The sequence below is a fragment of the Ambystoma mexicanum genome, chromosome 8 (genome assembly GCF_040938575.1).
Source record: "Ambystoma mexicanum isolate Mex_15411 chromosome 8, UKY_AmexF1_1, whole genome shotgun sequence".
In the NCBI taxonomy this organism is placed as follows: Eukaryota; Metazoa; Chordata; class Amphibia; order Caudata; family Ambystomatidae; genus Ambystoma; species Ambystoma mexicanum.
This window is the reverse complement of record NC_090929.1, coordinates 1366317536-1366330385: the sequence shown is the minus strand read 5'-3', so window position 1 is coordinate 1366330385 and position 12850 is coordinate 1366317536. Positions and strand designations below refer to the sequence as shown.

Genomic DNA, 12850 nt, shown 5'->3' with positions numbered 1-12850 from the left:
TATATTTCTTGTATACTATATACTGTAAGGTTGTGGAAGGAAGAGACTGACACACAGATGGCATGATTTTTGCTTAAGACTTTTAATTGTGAGAAAAGGAAACAAAAAACCCTATCTGGCCCTATTACTAAGAGGGGTTTCCCTGCCTCAACTTAACACTAAGGATATGTCAGGATGTCCACAATCAAAAGTCCACTGTCCTGTATCAAAACCTATTTCCTACACTTCTAACTAAACTAAAAGGTTGGTGGCCCTTCTTAGTCAGAAAAATTGCTCCCTTCTTCTGAGGTACAGACTTACCATGCCAGTAGTGAGCAGGGACTATATCCTGATGGAATGGATCCCTTCCCCGGGTTGCAGTTATTTTCAAGTGCAGCACACAGGGTTCCAGATTGACAAAAGTCTCAGTTCAAAATAGAGCAAAGTTCTGACTCAAAACCTTGTTACCAAGAGAATGACTCCCTTCTCTTGGTCTTTTCCAGGCTTCTCCCAATGCCAAGAGAATAACTCCCTTCCCTTGGCTCTTTTCACAAAACGCCACGGGGAATGACTCCCTTCCCCTGGCCTTTCTTAGGGTTCTCACAATGCCAAGAGAATAACTCCCTTCCCTTGGCTTTTCTCACAATGTTCCCAATCACCAGGGGGAATGATTCCTTTCCACTGGCACTCCAGACTTCCTGTCTCACAGCCCACCTGGTTCACTATCCTTCCAGGTACTGTGACTATGAAGAGCAGTGCCGACCTTCTTTATAGGGGTGCAGCTCCCCGACTCACATTTCTTCTTTAATGGCCTCCTTGGTACACTTGGTTCACTCTCCTGCAAGGTACTATTGTTTAGCCACCTATATGAGTCTCTTTCCTGTGGTATGGGTGCAAGACCCTGTATTGGCAATTTTCTTCACTCAGTTGTATTGAATACAGCCTTACTCCCCATCACCTTTCCGGCCATCCACATACCTTGCTTCATGGTCCGCGTGGGCTCTGGACTCAAAGGGCATTTGCAAGCAGCAGCGGGACTTCTGGGGACTTCCACGGGACTGCAGTCGCTCTGCAGTCTCCCTTCTCCTTCTTGTCACGCACTTTGCTTCCTCCGTGCTTCTCCGACCTCGAGGCTGCCAGCAGCCTTTGTTCACTGGTTTGCTCAGTCATTCTTCTTCCACCGACCAGCTTTGGACTTCTCCCTGCCTCCTTGGCATCCGAGATTGCCTCTGCGCTTCCTTCGCCTTCACGACTCCTTCAGGAAGGATAAGGCAAGCCGTGAAGTTGTTCCCTTTTTATTGTCTGTTTGGACGTGCCTGTTCCCAGTTGTCTGAGCTGCTCATGTTGGTTCCGCCGGGCACTCTGCATTGCTCCGCGCTTCTTCCTCGTCTCAGTATTTAGATTCTCTTCCTCAACTTGATCACTTGTGCTCTTCTTTGTCCCAGTTTCCACACATGGCTCACATAGGTAGTCCCTATTCTTCTTCTTCCCAGTAAGTGTCTTTTAGGGTGGTCAGATCATCTACTCTACAGAGGTACATTGAAGTGTGTGGCATTAAGGAACCCTATATTGGGTAGGAGGGTGAGGGAGGTGGTGAAATGTTTTGGGAATACTGTCATCCCTAGTCCATAGGGGGATCTCTCCCCATGTGATCCACCTGGGGAGGGCGACCCATAGGGGGACTATCAGGTAGTGACCTCACCTCCCTGGCCGCAGGGGAAAGGGCTCCCCCTAGGGGAGAAGGGGCGACATTTGAGGATTTGTCCCAATCCACACAGTTTTGAATTGTTATCTCCTGTCCCACATGTGGATCTGCCTCAATTTCTTTGTATTCCACAACATACTCTACCAAAAGAGGGATCCTTGGTCTGTACTTACTTTACCCATGATTTTGTTTTCCTCTAAATTTGAATTCAGGAAACTGAATCACACATTGCAAACTCTTCCATTTTTACTAAATCTGACTATACCATATATGTTCTGTCTTGGTCCCATACATCTCTCATTGTTTGCATGCATATTGAAATAAAGTTCTTCGTATGTTTCAATGGATTGCATTTCTCCTGCATATTCCTCATCTTGATAGACATCCATCATCCAGCTCTGCTGTTTGGAAACTTTTTGACTGGTGCTTAGTGGACTTCGACTCGGCCGTCGATCCGTCTGGTCTGGCTCTCGATTGTCAGCTCCCGAAGTCAGGTCTCGTATATAGCACGTCACTACAGCCCTTTGCTTAAGTTCCTTTTTTTCACACGCGCTTGCATGCTGCATCGGGAACACGCCTCGAGTTTAATCAACTTTTTTTGTACCTAGTTGTACATTTTCTCAGAAAACCTTGAACACAATGTTGTCTCACAGGGTTTCGGGCTTCAAGCGATGCTGCGATTGCGAGGCCAAAATGTCCATAACTGACCCCCACGATGTGTGTCTGTGGTGCCTAGGTGTTGGTCACAACACCGAGGCCTGTGCGGCGAGCGCACAGATGCAGCCGAAGTCTGTACGTGAGAGAGCAGAGAAACTGGCTTTTGGCCAACCGGTCGCCAAATCTCTGGCACGGTCCCTCGTCCGATCTTTGGAGGCTAAGACTGAGGAGCCCACCCCCAATAAGGGGAAGGAATGACATCGCAAGAAGACTAAGAAATGGTTGCACTCCAGGAGCCGTTCCTTGTCGTCTCCCTCACGGAAGAAGAAGCAGCACCACCCCCATCGACGCAAGTCTAGCTCATCGTCGGAACGAGGTAAGCCCTCGGTGAGGCCGACCACTCGAGAAGAGTAGGAAAGTTTTAAAACGTCAATGCTCAACATGTTTAGGCAGAAAGCTGCTGTAGGTGCGTCACTGGCCACTGACCAGCAAACTTTGTTGGCAAAAGCGGCGCTCGTGTTCCTGACCCCAAGCCAGCCACTTCGTCAACATCATCGTCGAAAATGCCTTTGGGTGTCGCGCCTACCAGGCATAGGTCGCAGAGGGCCGTAAGGCTGAAGTCGCAGAGGGCCGTAAGGCTGAGGCCCATGACGCCCATCAGTTATCTGAGCGTCCCTCGGCACCCCAGGAACCTTCAGCATCGAAAGTTCCGGCTTCGAAACCTATTCTCAAGCCCTCAGCGCTGACAGTTGTCGACAGTTCATTTGTGCCGCTGTCGAGATCAGGTTTCTTCAACTCGATGCAATCCATATTTGCCGTGGATGACCCCGATAAGCCAGTCGTCCCCATTTACACGGGAGCTGGCATTGTCGACTTTTTCGGACGACCAGGCCGATTTATTGGCCTTAGCTCATGGTCTACAAAACGCCAGTGGTCTTGACACTATTCCAAAACTTTAGTTGCAACAAAACCAGACCTATACCCATGCCATGCTAATATCAAGTTCAGGGATCTGGTTCACAAGGTTGTTGAACCCTTTGGGTTGAAGGCATCCACCACACCTTTTCAGGGATATGAGGTCACTGACATTTTGAATGAGGGTCCAACAGTGGAGCATAACATGCCATTCAACCCAGTCATTGCTGACCCTTTAGCCACCTTATGGCAGCACCGTTGTACTATTCCCCCTGTGAATGACAATATTACAGGGATAAATAGGCTGGCAAGAGGATACCCTTCTTTACTCACCACACACCCTTCACATGGAAGGGTTGGTTATACAGGCTGACACTATTTCCACCAGACCTGCAGCATCCACTTCAAATCCCCTATGGACCGTGAAGGAAAGAAATTGGATGCAATGGCCAGAAAGGTGTTCACCTCTGGCAGCATGGCGCTCAAAGTCACAAACATAGGCTGCAGATTTGCCAAGGCTTATGGAAGGCTATGGAACATGCTGCTGAATACGTCCCTGAGGGTGCCATGTGGGATGGATTTTTACAGCTGGTCGAAGATGGGAAGGAGGTAGCTAAGCAGTCATTGCAAACAGGCCTGGGTGTATCCGGCTGCGTTGGCAGAGCAATGGGTTCAGCAGTAGTAATTAGATGCCAAGCCTATCTAAAAACATCTGGCTTTTCACCGAATGTTCAGAATAGGCTGCTGGATATTCCCTTTGATGGTGACATGATTTTCATTCAGAAAGCGGACGAATCCTTGCAGAAGTTCAAAGAATGCAAGTTGGCTGCTAAATCATTGGGCCTAGCAGCGCAGCCGGCCAGGCCTGCCTTCAGCTTCGCCTCCAGGGGCAGAGGCTATAGATATTACATACCCTATGGTAGGAAAGTACAGCTCCCGCAAGTCAGGCAAGGGCAGAGGTGCCTCTCACGTCCTGGAAGGGGCAGAGGGGCCTCTAGAGGCCAGCAAGCAGCAACAGGAGTGGGGACACCCGCGCCCTCTAAGCCACTTTGATTTTCCCCTCCCACTATGCACTGGTTGGTGGATGGTTGACAGGGCATTGGCCCAAGTGGCAGGAAATAACTTCAGATGCCTGGGCCCTGTAGTTGATTCAGTCGGGTTATTGTTTGCCTGTTCTAAAGAGACCTCCAGACAGACCGCAACCTCGCCCAATCCAACCGGAACAGGAGTTCCAGGATGAACTGAGAGCCCTGTTGTCGAAGGGTGCCGTGGAAGAGGTGCCTCCTGATCAGAGGGGGTTGGTTTGATATTCCCAGTATTTTCTGGTGCCCAAGAAGAAAGGAGGTCTCCATCCCATCCTGGACCTCAGGGCCTTGAACAAGTTCCTGAGGAAGGACAAATTCTGAATAGTGACATTGAGTGAGATTCTCCATGCTCTCGAACTTCAGGACTGGCTGGTGTCAATAGACCTACAGGAGGCTTATTTCTATGTGCGGATACACCAAAAGCACAGCAAGTTATTAAGGTTCCTCATGGGGGGGACAAGCACCATCAGTTCAAAGTGCTTCCCTTTGGGTTGACATCTGTGCCAAGGGTCTTCCCCAAGCTCATGGCGGTAGTTGCGGTACACCTCAGGAGATCCGGTGTCCACGTATTTCCATACCTGGATGACTGGCTGGTCCGAGGGAAGTCGGCTGGGTGGGTTTTGTCTCATCTAGAGGAAACCTGCTTTCTACTGCGCAGGCTGGGCTTCTCCCTCAACTTGACAAAGTCCCATTTGACGCCAGTTCAGCGACTCCAGTTCATCGGAGCAGTCCTAGACACCCTGGTAGGGAAGGCTTTTTCTCCAGAAGAGAGAATCAGCAACTTAGCCCAGATGGTGCATTTATTTCAGAACCACACCACCTTTCCAGTGGCTTCATTACTCTGCCTCTTGGGTCTCATGGCCTCCTGTATTTTTCTAGTGCCAGAGACCAGGCTGTGTATGCAATTCCTACAGTGGCTCCTGAAGTACCAGTGGTCTCAGTATCTGGGACCGCTCACGGCTCGCCTTTCAGTGTCCAGCCAGGTAGTCTGCGAACTTGGTTAGTGGAACATGCATAGCAATCTATTGGCGGGAGAACCCTTCTGGCCTCCTTGGCCAAAGGGCCGAGTGGTTACGGATGAATCCCTGAAGGGTTGAGGTGTCCACTGCGAGGATTCGCAGTTGAGCGGCCTCTGGTCTCCATCAGAAGGCAGGTGGCATATCAACATGCTGGAGTTGAGGGCCATCAGGTTAGCCCTGAAGGCTTTTGCCCCGTCTCTCAGAGGGAAGCATGTCCTCATCCTGACATACAACACAGTGGCCATTCACTACCTCAACAAGCAAGGTGGTGTGCACTCCCGCCCACTCTGCACTGAGGCAATTGAGCTGTGGTTCTGGTTGCTAGAGAACCAAATCTCAGTCTCTGCAGTTCATCTGGTGGGGACTGAGAACACCTTGGTGGATGCTCTGAGCAGTCAGAGCACGGTCTCACATGAGTGGGAAATGTGCCAGGAAGTCCTAGAGGAGGTCTTTGCTCTCTGGGGTACCCCAGAAGTGGATCTGTTCACCACGAAGTCCAACAAGAAGTGCACACAGTTTTGTGCGAGGAAATTCTCAGTGAACGGCGCACTGGGGGACACGTTTCTGGTGGATTGGATCTAGCCTCTCCACTATGCCTTCCCCCCAATTCCTGTCATCCCTTGGGTTCTAAGGAGGTTGAAGAGATTTCGGGCGACCATGATCTTGGTCGCCCCAGATGGAGCATGATACTCCGATTTCCTGGATCTGACCATCTGTCCACCTCAATGTTTGCCTTGGTGTCCGGATCTCCTAACCCACTTGGAGGGTTGAATGCTCCACCTATCCCAGATTCCCTCAATCAACATGGGTGGCTCTTGAGAGGATGAGGTATGATGACTGACACGTCTCAGAGGAGGCCCTGCCTGTGTTCAAGAGGTCCCAAGACCAAAGTTCCTTTTTTACTCTTGCGGTCATGGCCCAGTTCCTGAAGGGCCTTCTCAACAAGTTTCCGCCAACCCCATATGTTGTCTCAGATTGGGATCTTAATCTGGTGATGACCTACTTGATGGCAGCTCCATTTGAGCCTATGCACTCATGTTCTTCATGGCTGTTATCCCTGAAGACAGCTTTCTTGGTTGTGGTCACATCTGCTAGGAGGGTTAGCGAGCTGCAAGCCTTGTGCTGCAAACCTCTTTTTCTGAAGTTCTTTCATGAGAAAGTCTCTCTTAAAGTCAGGCCCTGATTCCTTCCAAAGGTGGTTTCAGAGTTTCATTTGTCCAAGCCTATTGATTCTACCCTCCTCGGCATCCCTTCAAAGAGGAAGAGTGGTTCCACCGCCTTGATCCCAAGAGAGTGTTAAATTTCTATATTGCCGAGGTTAGGAAATCAGACCAGTTGTTCGTGGCCAATTCCTTGTCTAGAAAAGTATTGCCATCACTAAACAAACCCTGTCACGTTGGATTATTTTGTGCATATCCGAGTGTTACCAATCGGCAGGTGAAGAGCTTCCAGCGGGCATCAGGGCCCACTCAACAAGAGGAGTTTCAGACTTTACAGCCCTCCCTTGCTGTTAGGGATATTCTGAGCAGCCACCTGCCTTGGATGTTGCAAGGGGAGCTGATGTAAGGTGGTTCTACAGAATCTACTAGTTTAAGCCTTTCTGCCCTCCTCCGTTATTCTAACTGCTTGGGGAGTCTATCAAAATGAGGAATCTGCAGGACAAAATCAATCCATTGAAGGAGAAATTACTCACCATAATGATCTTTCTATGGATTCTTCTGCCACAGATTCATCATCGACCCTCCCATCCATCCCCGCTCAGAAGGTTCTGTGGGTTGTCTTCTGTCCAAACGAGAAGGCATCTGGTGATGGCTCTTGGATGACTGCTTCTGTCTCATTATTTGAAAAAACAAAAAATGGAAACCAATTGTTTCCATTCTTGTTGTGGAGGATCACCTTTTGGGATGTATCCTTGTTAACGTGTTTTACCGGCTCATTAGCCTCCTTCTGTGATTTTTCCTTCTGCAGCGTTCAAATGCAGGGGTGGGTGGAACTAAAGCATGGGGCGTAGAGACGTGCTGTATATAAGACGCCTGATGTCACTTCCGCAGCCGATGATGGAGAGCCGGACACGATGGATCAAAGAGGTCCACTACGCCGCCTTTGAAATGTTTCCGAACAGCAGAGTTAGGTGATGGATATCTGCCAAGATGAGGAATCTCCGAGAGAGAAATCAACAGAAAGATAATTATGGTGAGTAATTTCTCCTCTCTCCTTATGTTTCACATGACTACTAATGTGATGGCAAAATCATTCCAGATAGGACACCCTTCAAGTGATGAATGGACAAAACTGATTTTTTCTTTTTAAAGAGTTTCTACTTGGATACAGTGTCTCCGGAAGCCTCAACATTTAGAGAACTGTTCATAATTGTGACATCCTACTTAAAACAATATGCTTTTCAAGCCTGAAAGAAGATTCATCTTTGTGAATTCTTTTACAAAATGTCAGGCTACTTTGACAAATCTTAATGACCTAAAGAAAACATGCAAACTCACTTCTGTGCCTGTTTAGGCCCTCTAACCCAAAGTTGTGTTGCTAATTATTTAAGCAATACATCCAGTGGTGGGGGGCATTACCGTCAGGTCATGCCCCTGGGCGTGAGCTAGAAGCCTGAGCGGAGCTTTCGCCCTGGGGGATTGTCTGACTCGTAGTGCTCCCCCAACCCCCAGCACGGGGTGTATTGCTATTAGTATCTATTGCTATAGGGTCTCTTTGAGTGACTGGCATGGGGATCACCTCATTTCTAATTCATTTCTAATTATAATGTTTAACCATTTTAATATTCATTGTTTGCCACTATATGTAATGGGTTATTGTTTTTTTAATGACTACATTTCTTAGTATACACATTTCTTACGTTTTTTTGTCTTTTCAGATTGTGATGTGTTATTGTTGGTTTTCTTAACCTTTGTCAATACCATTGCTTTGCAAGTGAGCGCTGCCATCATATGCATCCTGGGTAAAAAGTATTTGGTTTCTGCTTTTTTGCGACCACTACTTCCATATATGTACAATGGCTCTATCCTAGTGTAAGGCCAACTGTTTCAAACGCTGATGCCTTTAAACATACTATACTATAACCTAAAGAGAGAGGTTCATTCTGCACCACTAGCATAGGTTTGCATCTGGCTTGTGTGGCCTTGTTCTTTCTTACAATAACTGTTCCACTCGTTCTGTGGGCTTCGAATTTTTTGTCTTGTTCTTTCTCATTTGCTTTTTTTTAAAAATATATCAATGCATATCAAAGTAGGTGCACAGATGGGTTTATCCTAAAGTGTGCATTTTATGAGAGCAAAGTCACTACCAACAACGGGTGTTTCAGTCAGTCTTGCAAGATTTGACTAAATTGTGTGGATAGAGAAACTACATAAAATGGATAAAATAATTGAAATATCAGTTAATATCAATCCACTTCTGCATGTAAGACTTGGGTATGATATACTATTGCAGGTCTGCACAATTCATGAATTGGACCGTGGGATTATTACCTATTATCTGCTGTTTTTACATACTTACATGATTATTATGGAACTTGTTGTTGGCAATCTTCTTCTGAAACAAGAAAGCTGCACTGGTTTGTTCTATAGATGTTACAAACCGCATCTGCCTCTTATCTCAGTGCTCAGGGTGTGAGGCTCGACTCCAGAATTCCCTCATCCCCAATATGAAATGTTTCTCAACTCTTGACATATTGACAACTGTCAAATGCTCCGGTCTGGACATATCAGCTAATAGTCTAACCCGTTACATCAACAAGAACTAACAGCGAATCTGCCATTCATTTCCAGATCCCGTTCCTGTCTGAAGGAATCCGCATTCATGGAAATAAAGTGACAGATGCACTCAGGCCTTTCCATGAGAGGATGGAAGCTTGCTTCAAGCAACTCAAAGAAAAGGTGGAAAAGCAATATGGCATAAAGGCGATTGTAAGTACAAGACTCCTTGTAGGTCTATTGTAAAATGAATGCACCATTTCTTTCATTCAACATGTGTTATAAGTATGTTCTGGCTCAGAAAGTGGGCTTATTGTTTACTTTACCAACTGGACATATATCTATATATATATATATATATATATATATATATATCTATATATATATATATATATATCCGCTTCTCAAAGAACGATTACCAGCAGTGTCTGGATGTCAAGGTAAATTGGTTTCCAATAGATTAAAACAGGATTGTGCACTATGACAATAATTAAGAATGTTTAATGTCTACAGTTGTACATGTAGCAGTTTAGTTCTTCCCGTGTTATTTTTGCTCCACTTAATTTTAAAGTTGTTCAGTCTCTTCAATGTTGTAATTTAAGGAGGCCCCCTATTAAGAACGTAAAAGGAAAAAGCCTTCAGTTCCTTTTACCCCACTCCATGCATACACACTGCCAAGGGCAGTTCAAGGATTTTATGTGTTCAGAAAGTTGCTCTCCTCTTTAAATATGCAGCAAACTCTTGCCCCACACAGCTATGTCCACTGTTAGGCAATGTGGTCATTGCTCAGCCTTTGATCTGATGCATCACTATGCTGTTATACTGTTATAGAGAGTCTGCTCTGCCATGTCCAACTTGTACTCACAACATCAGGTGTAAATGGGACTGGGGGCACGAGGAAATGCGCACAGTTACAGTAGGACCTAAAGGCGTAAACTTATTTTTCCTGAAGCTCTGTTTGCCCAATATTAAAAACAAGGTAGCTCTTAGAAGGGACATCAAATCCTTAAATTAACCAATGCTGCTAGATGTTATGATGGGGCTCACCTGTTTGTGGATATCCGTTATTGAGACTTTGTCAAATTAGAATATTGAAAATGTTTTCTTTCGTAATTTATTGTAAATTAACTGATGCATACTTTGGAAGCATGGCTCTCCAGAACATGCACGGATGAAAGAACAAAAAAGAATGGTAATCTTGAAGTTGGAAAAATCCACTGCTGTTGATACTGCAATTTATTTGCTAATTGTTCAGGTGGAAATGCTGATATTACAGTGACTGCAGAGCCTCATCTCATTTACCAGGGAGAGTTATTCCAGTAAATTAGGGGGAACCTGGTCGGGCGAGATTCCAGAATGTGGGCTATGTGTAATTGTTTTTTTCATTTTGCTCTTAGAAAAAATGGTTGGAGAAATTTGGCTAGCACTATTAAAGTCTAAAGTCCTCAGACCATACCTAACATATTGGAAAACCCAGGTCATATCATAACTAAATTCTGATGTGACAGTAGTGATTTTGGATCAATTAAATGTCCGTTTTATTGCAAACCGAGATAAAGGTGGACAAAGAAATCTCCAGCAAAGGCAAAATGACACTGTCATACTGGAAGAGTGAATCAATCGTGTGTCTGTAAAAGCAATTAGACACATAATATGATCCTCCTTGAAACTTGTCAATGTGGCCTGAATGAAACGTTGTCATGTTGTATGTCATTCTATATCAATCATAGAGTGACCACTGTTTATTCAACCACATATCAAGGGCAAACAAAGTACCCCTTTCGGAAGCTTGACTTTGGCTAATAACCATGCATCACAGCGCCTATTGTCTCATACGTAATATATATTTGAAAGTAGCCTTTTCTGAAATGGGACTGTGCAAAGTCCCTGCAATCTAGTCAATAAGGCAGTGTGCGGGTACTCCTGGAATTAAATGTTTTACATGTGTGATAGCAATGCATGTCTGAAATGGGGCAAGACGTAATATAACAGTGGTACAGTCTCGGGAGGATAGCGAAGGGGCAGCGCGCTCGCCTTGATGACTTGGAGCAACACGGGTTAAATCCCTGGGTCCGCGTTTAGAAACCTCTGGGTTTTAAGTGCGATATAAATAACCAATTATAATTATGGTATCAACAGGAAGAAACCATAGATGTAAGTCAAAGATAACATTTGAGTAATTAAGTAGATTTCTGATTTGTGGACATTTTGTCAAACTGACTTTAAGATGATGCAATGCATATACTCTTAAAGATGGTACGATTAGTAACTTGGAGATTTTGGATTGATTATCATTGTCAACTCAAAGTAGTTTATTTTGGGGTTCAGGCCCATAAAAAACATACATTAACATGAATGCAAATGAAATCAATGTCATCATTCAAATGTCCAAAACATTAACATACACTATTAACCATGACTAAAGTGCCATAGTTTAGAACAAAACTGGCATATTTTTTTCCAAGCTTTCCCTATGTAGTTTGCCAGTGTAGTGTCTTCAATTTATAGAACATATCTCAATTCCTGTTGTAGGTACTTTTACAGAGAAATATCCATGATCTGACACCACCCGAAGATCTGGGGGAAGAAACAGGGCGATGTAAATCTGCATATTCTATTTAATTTCAAGTAATTAAGCGCTTAGGTGTTAAGCACTGTATAATTCAAAACAAATACAAAATACAAATAATCAAGGAATTAAAGGTGATACCCTAACATACAGTGCTGGGTGTAATTACCTCCATAATTCCACATAAATACAGTCAACTTGTCTACAAAAAAAACACAACCTTCCTGCAAATATCTTGCTACGGTTTACATTCACAGTGCATAGCAACATCCATTAGTATAAGAGCAAATCTGAAAGTGTCCAATCTTCTCCAATTGGAACATTCAAATTATCACTGTTTGTCTGCTTTACAAGAAAACATATTTCTCGAATAATTGTTTACAACAATACAATTCGCATAGTTGGTGGCCCCTCTCTCACAATCGCACTTTGGAAATCATCAGTCTTCACCCACAAAGACTTCACCAATTTGTTTGCGTCATTAAAGCCTACCGTATACAAGGATGACATCATTCCCTCTGGAATCATGAAACAGTTCTCTGGATCCACCCTTACCCCTTGCTCGAAATAGTCTATGCCTCCCTCAATCAAGGTAACTTCGCAAACACTATAAAAACAGGGCTCCTCTGCCAACTCCTCAGAAATGGCACTCTAGATACAGACGACCTTGCTAACGATTGGCTGATCACTAGCCCTTCTGTGCATTGGTGTAATCATTGAGAAGGTAGTTACCAATCAATTCCATGATTGGGTTAGCCAACATTGCCTGCTCTGAGACTACCAATATGGATTTAGACACTGATGCAACATGGCAACTGCAACCATTCAGGTCACAGATGATGCTCTCCAAATCATGCATAAAGGTGACTCCTGCCTTTCCTTGATCGCTCCACCACATTTTACACAGTCAACCACTTTATGCTCAGATGAGTAACTTCAGATCCAGCCACCACCAATGGAAAAACTCTGGACACTTCTCAGTGACCCTAATAACTTACATTACCAATAAGCCACAGATACTCATTCATACCTCCAAGTAAATTGTACTCAAGACATTTCACACCTTAGGAAATGCATTGCCTTGATGACCAGCATCCATCTACCTGAAACGTAATTCGACCAAAACAGTGGGTGTCCTTCTAGGCCTTCCATCTAAACAGGAGCCCACCCAGGGTTGGCTTAAAGACATGCACCTTGAAGGAGTC

The 12850-nt window shown here is 45.0% G+C and overlaps 1 protein-coding gene across 2 annotated transcripts in view; it reads left to right on the top strand.

The window, feature by feature from the left end:
- The window catches only part of DOCK1 (dedicator of cytokinesis 1), a 2312292-nt gene that overhangs the window by 2136565 nt on the left and 162877 nt on the right, over positions 1-12850 (top strand). For both annotated transcript variants that reach the window (XM_069611483.1, XM_069611484.1), the window contains exon 47: positions 9152-9289. In XM_069611483.1, coding sequence (XP_069467584.1) covers positions 9152-9289 — 138 coding nt within the window. The remainder of the gene's footprint in view (positions 1-9151; positions 9290-12850) is intronic.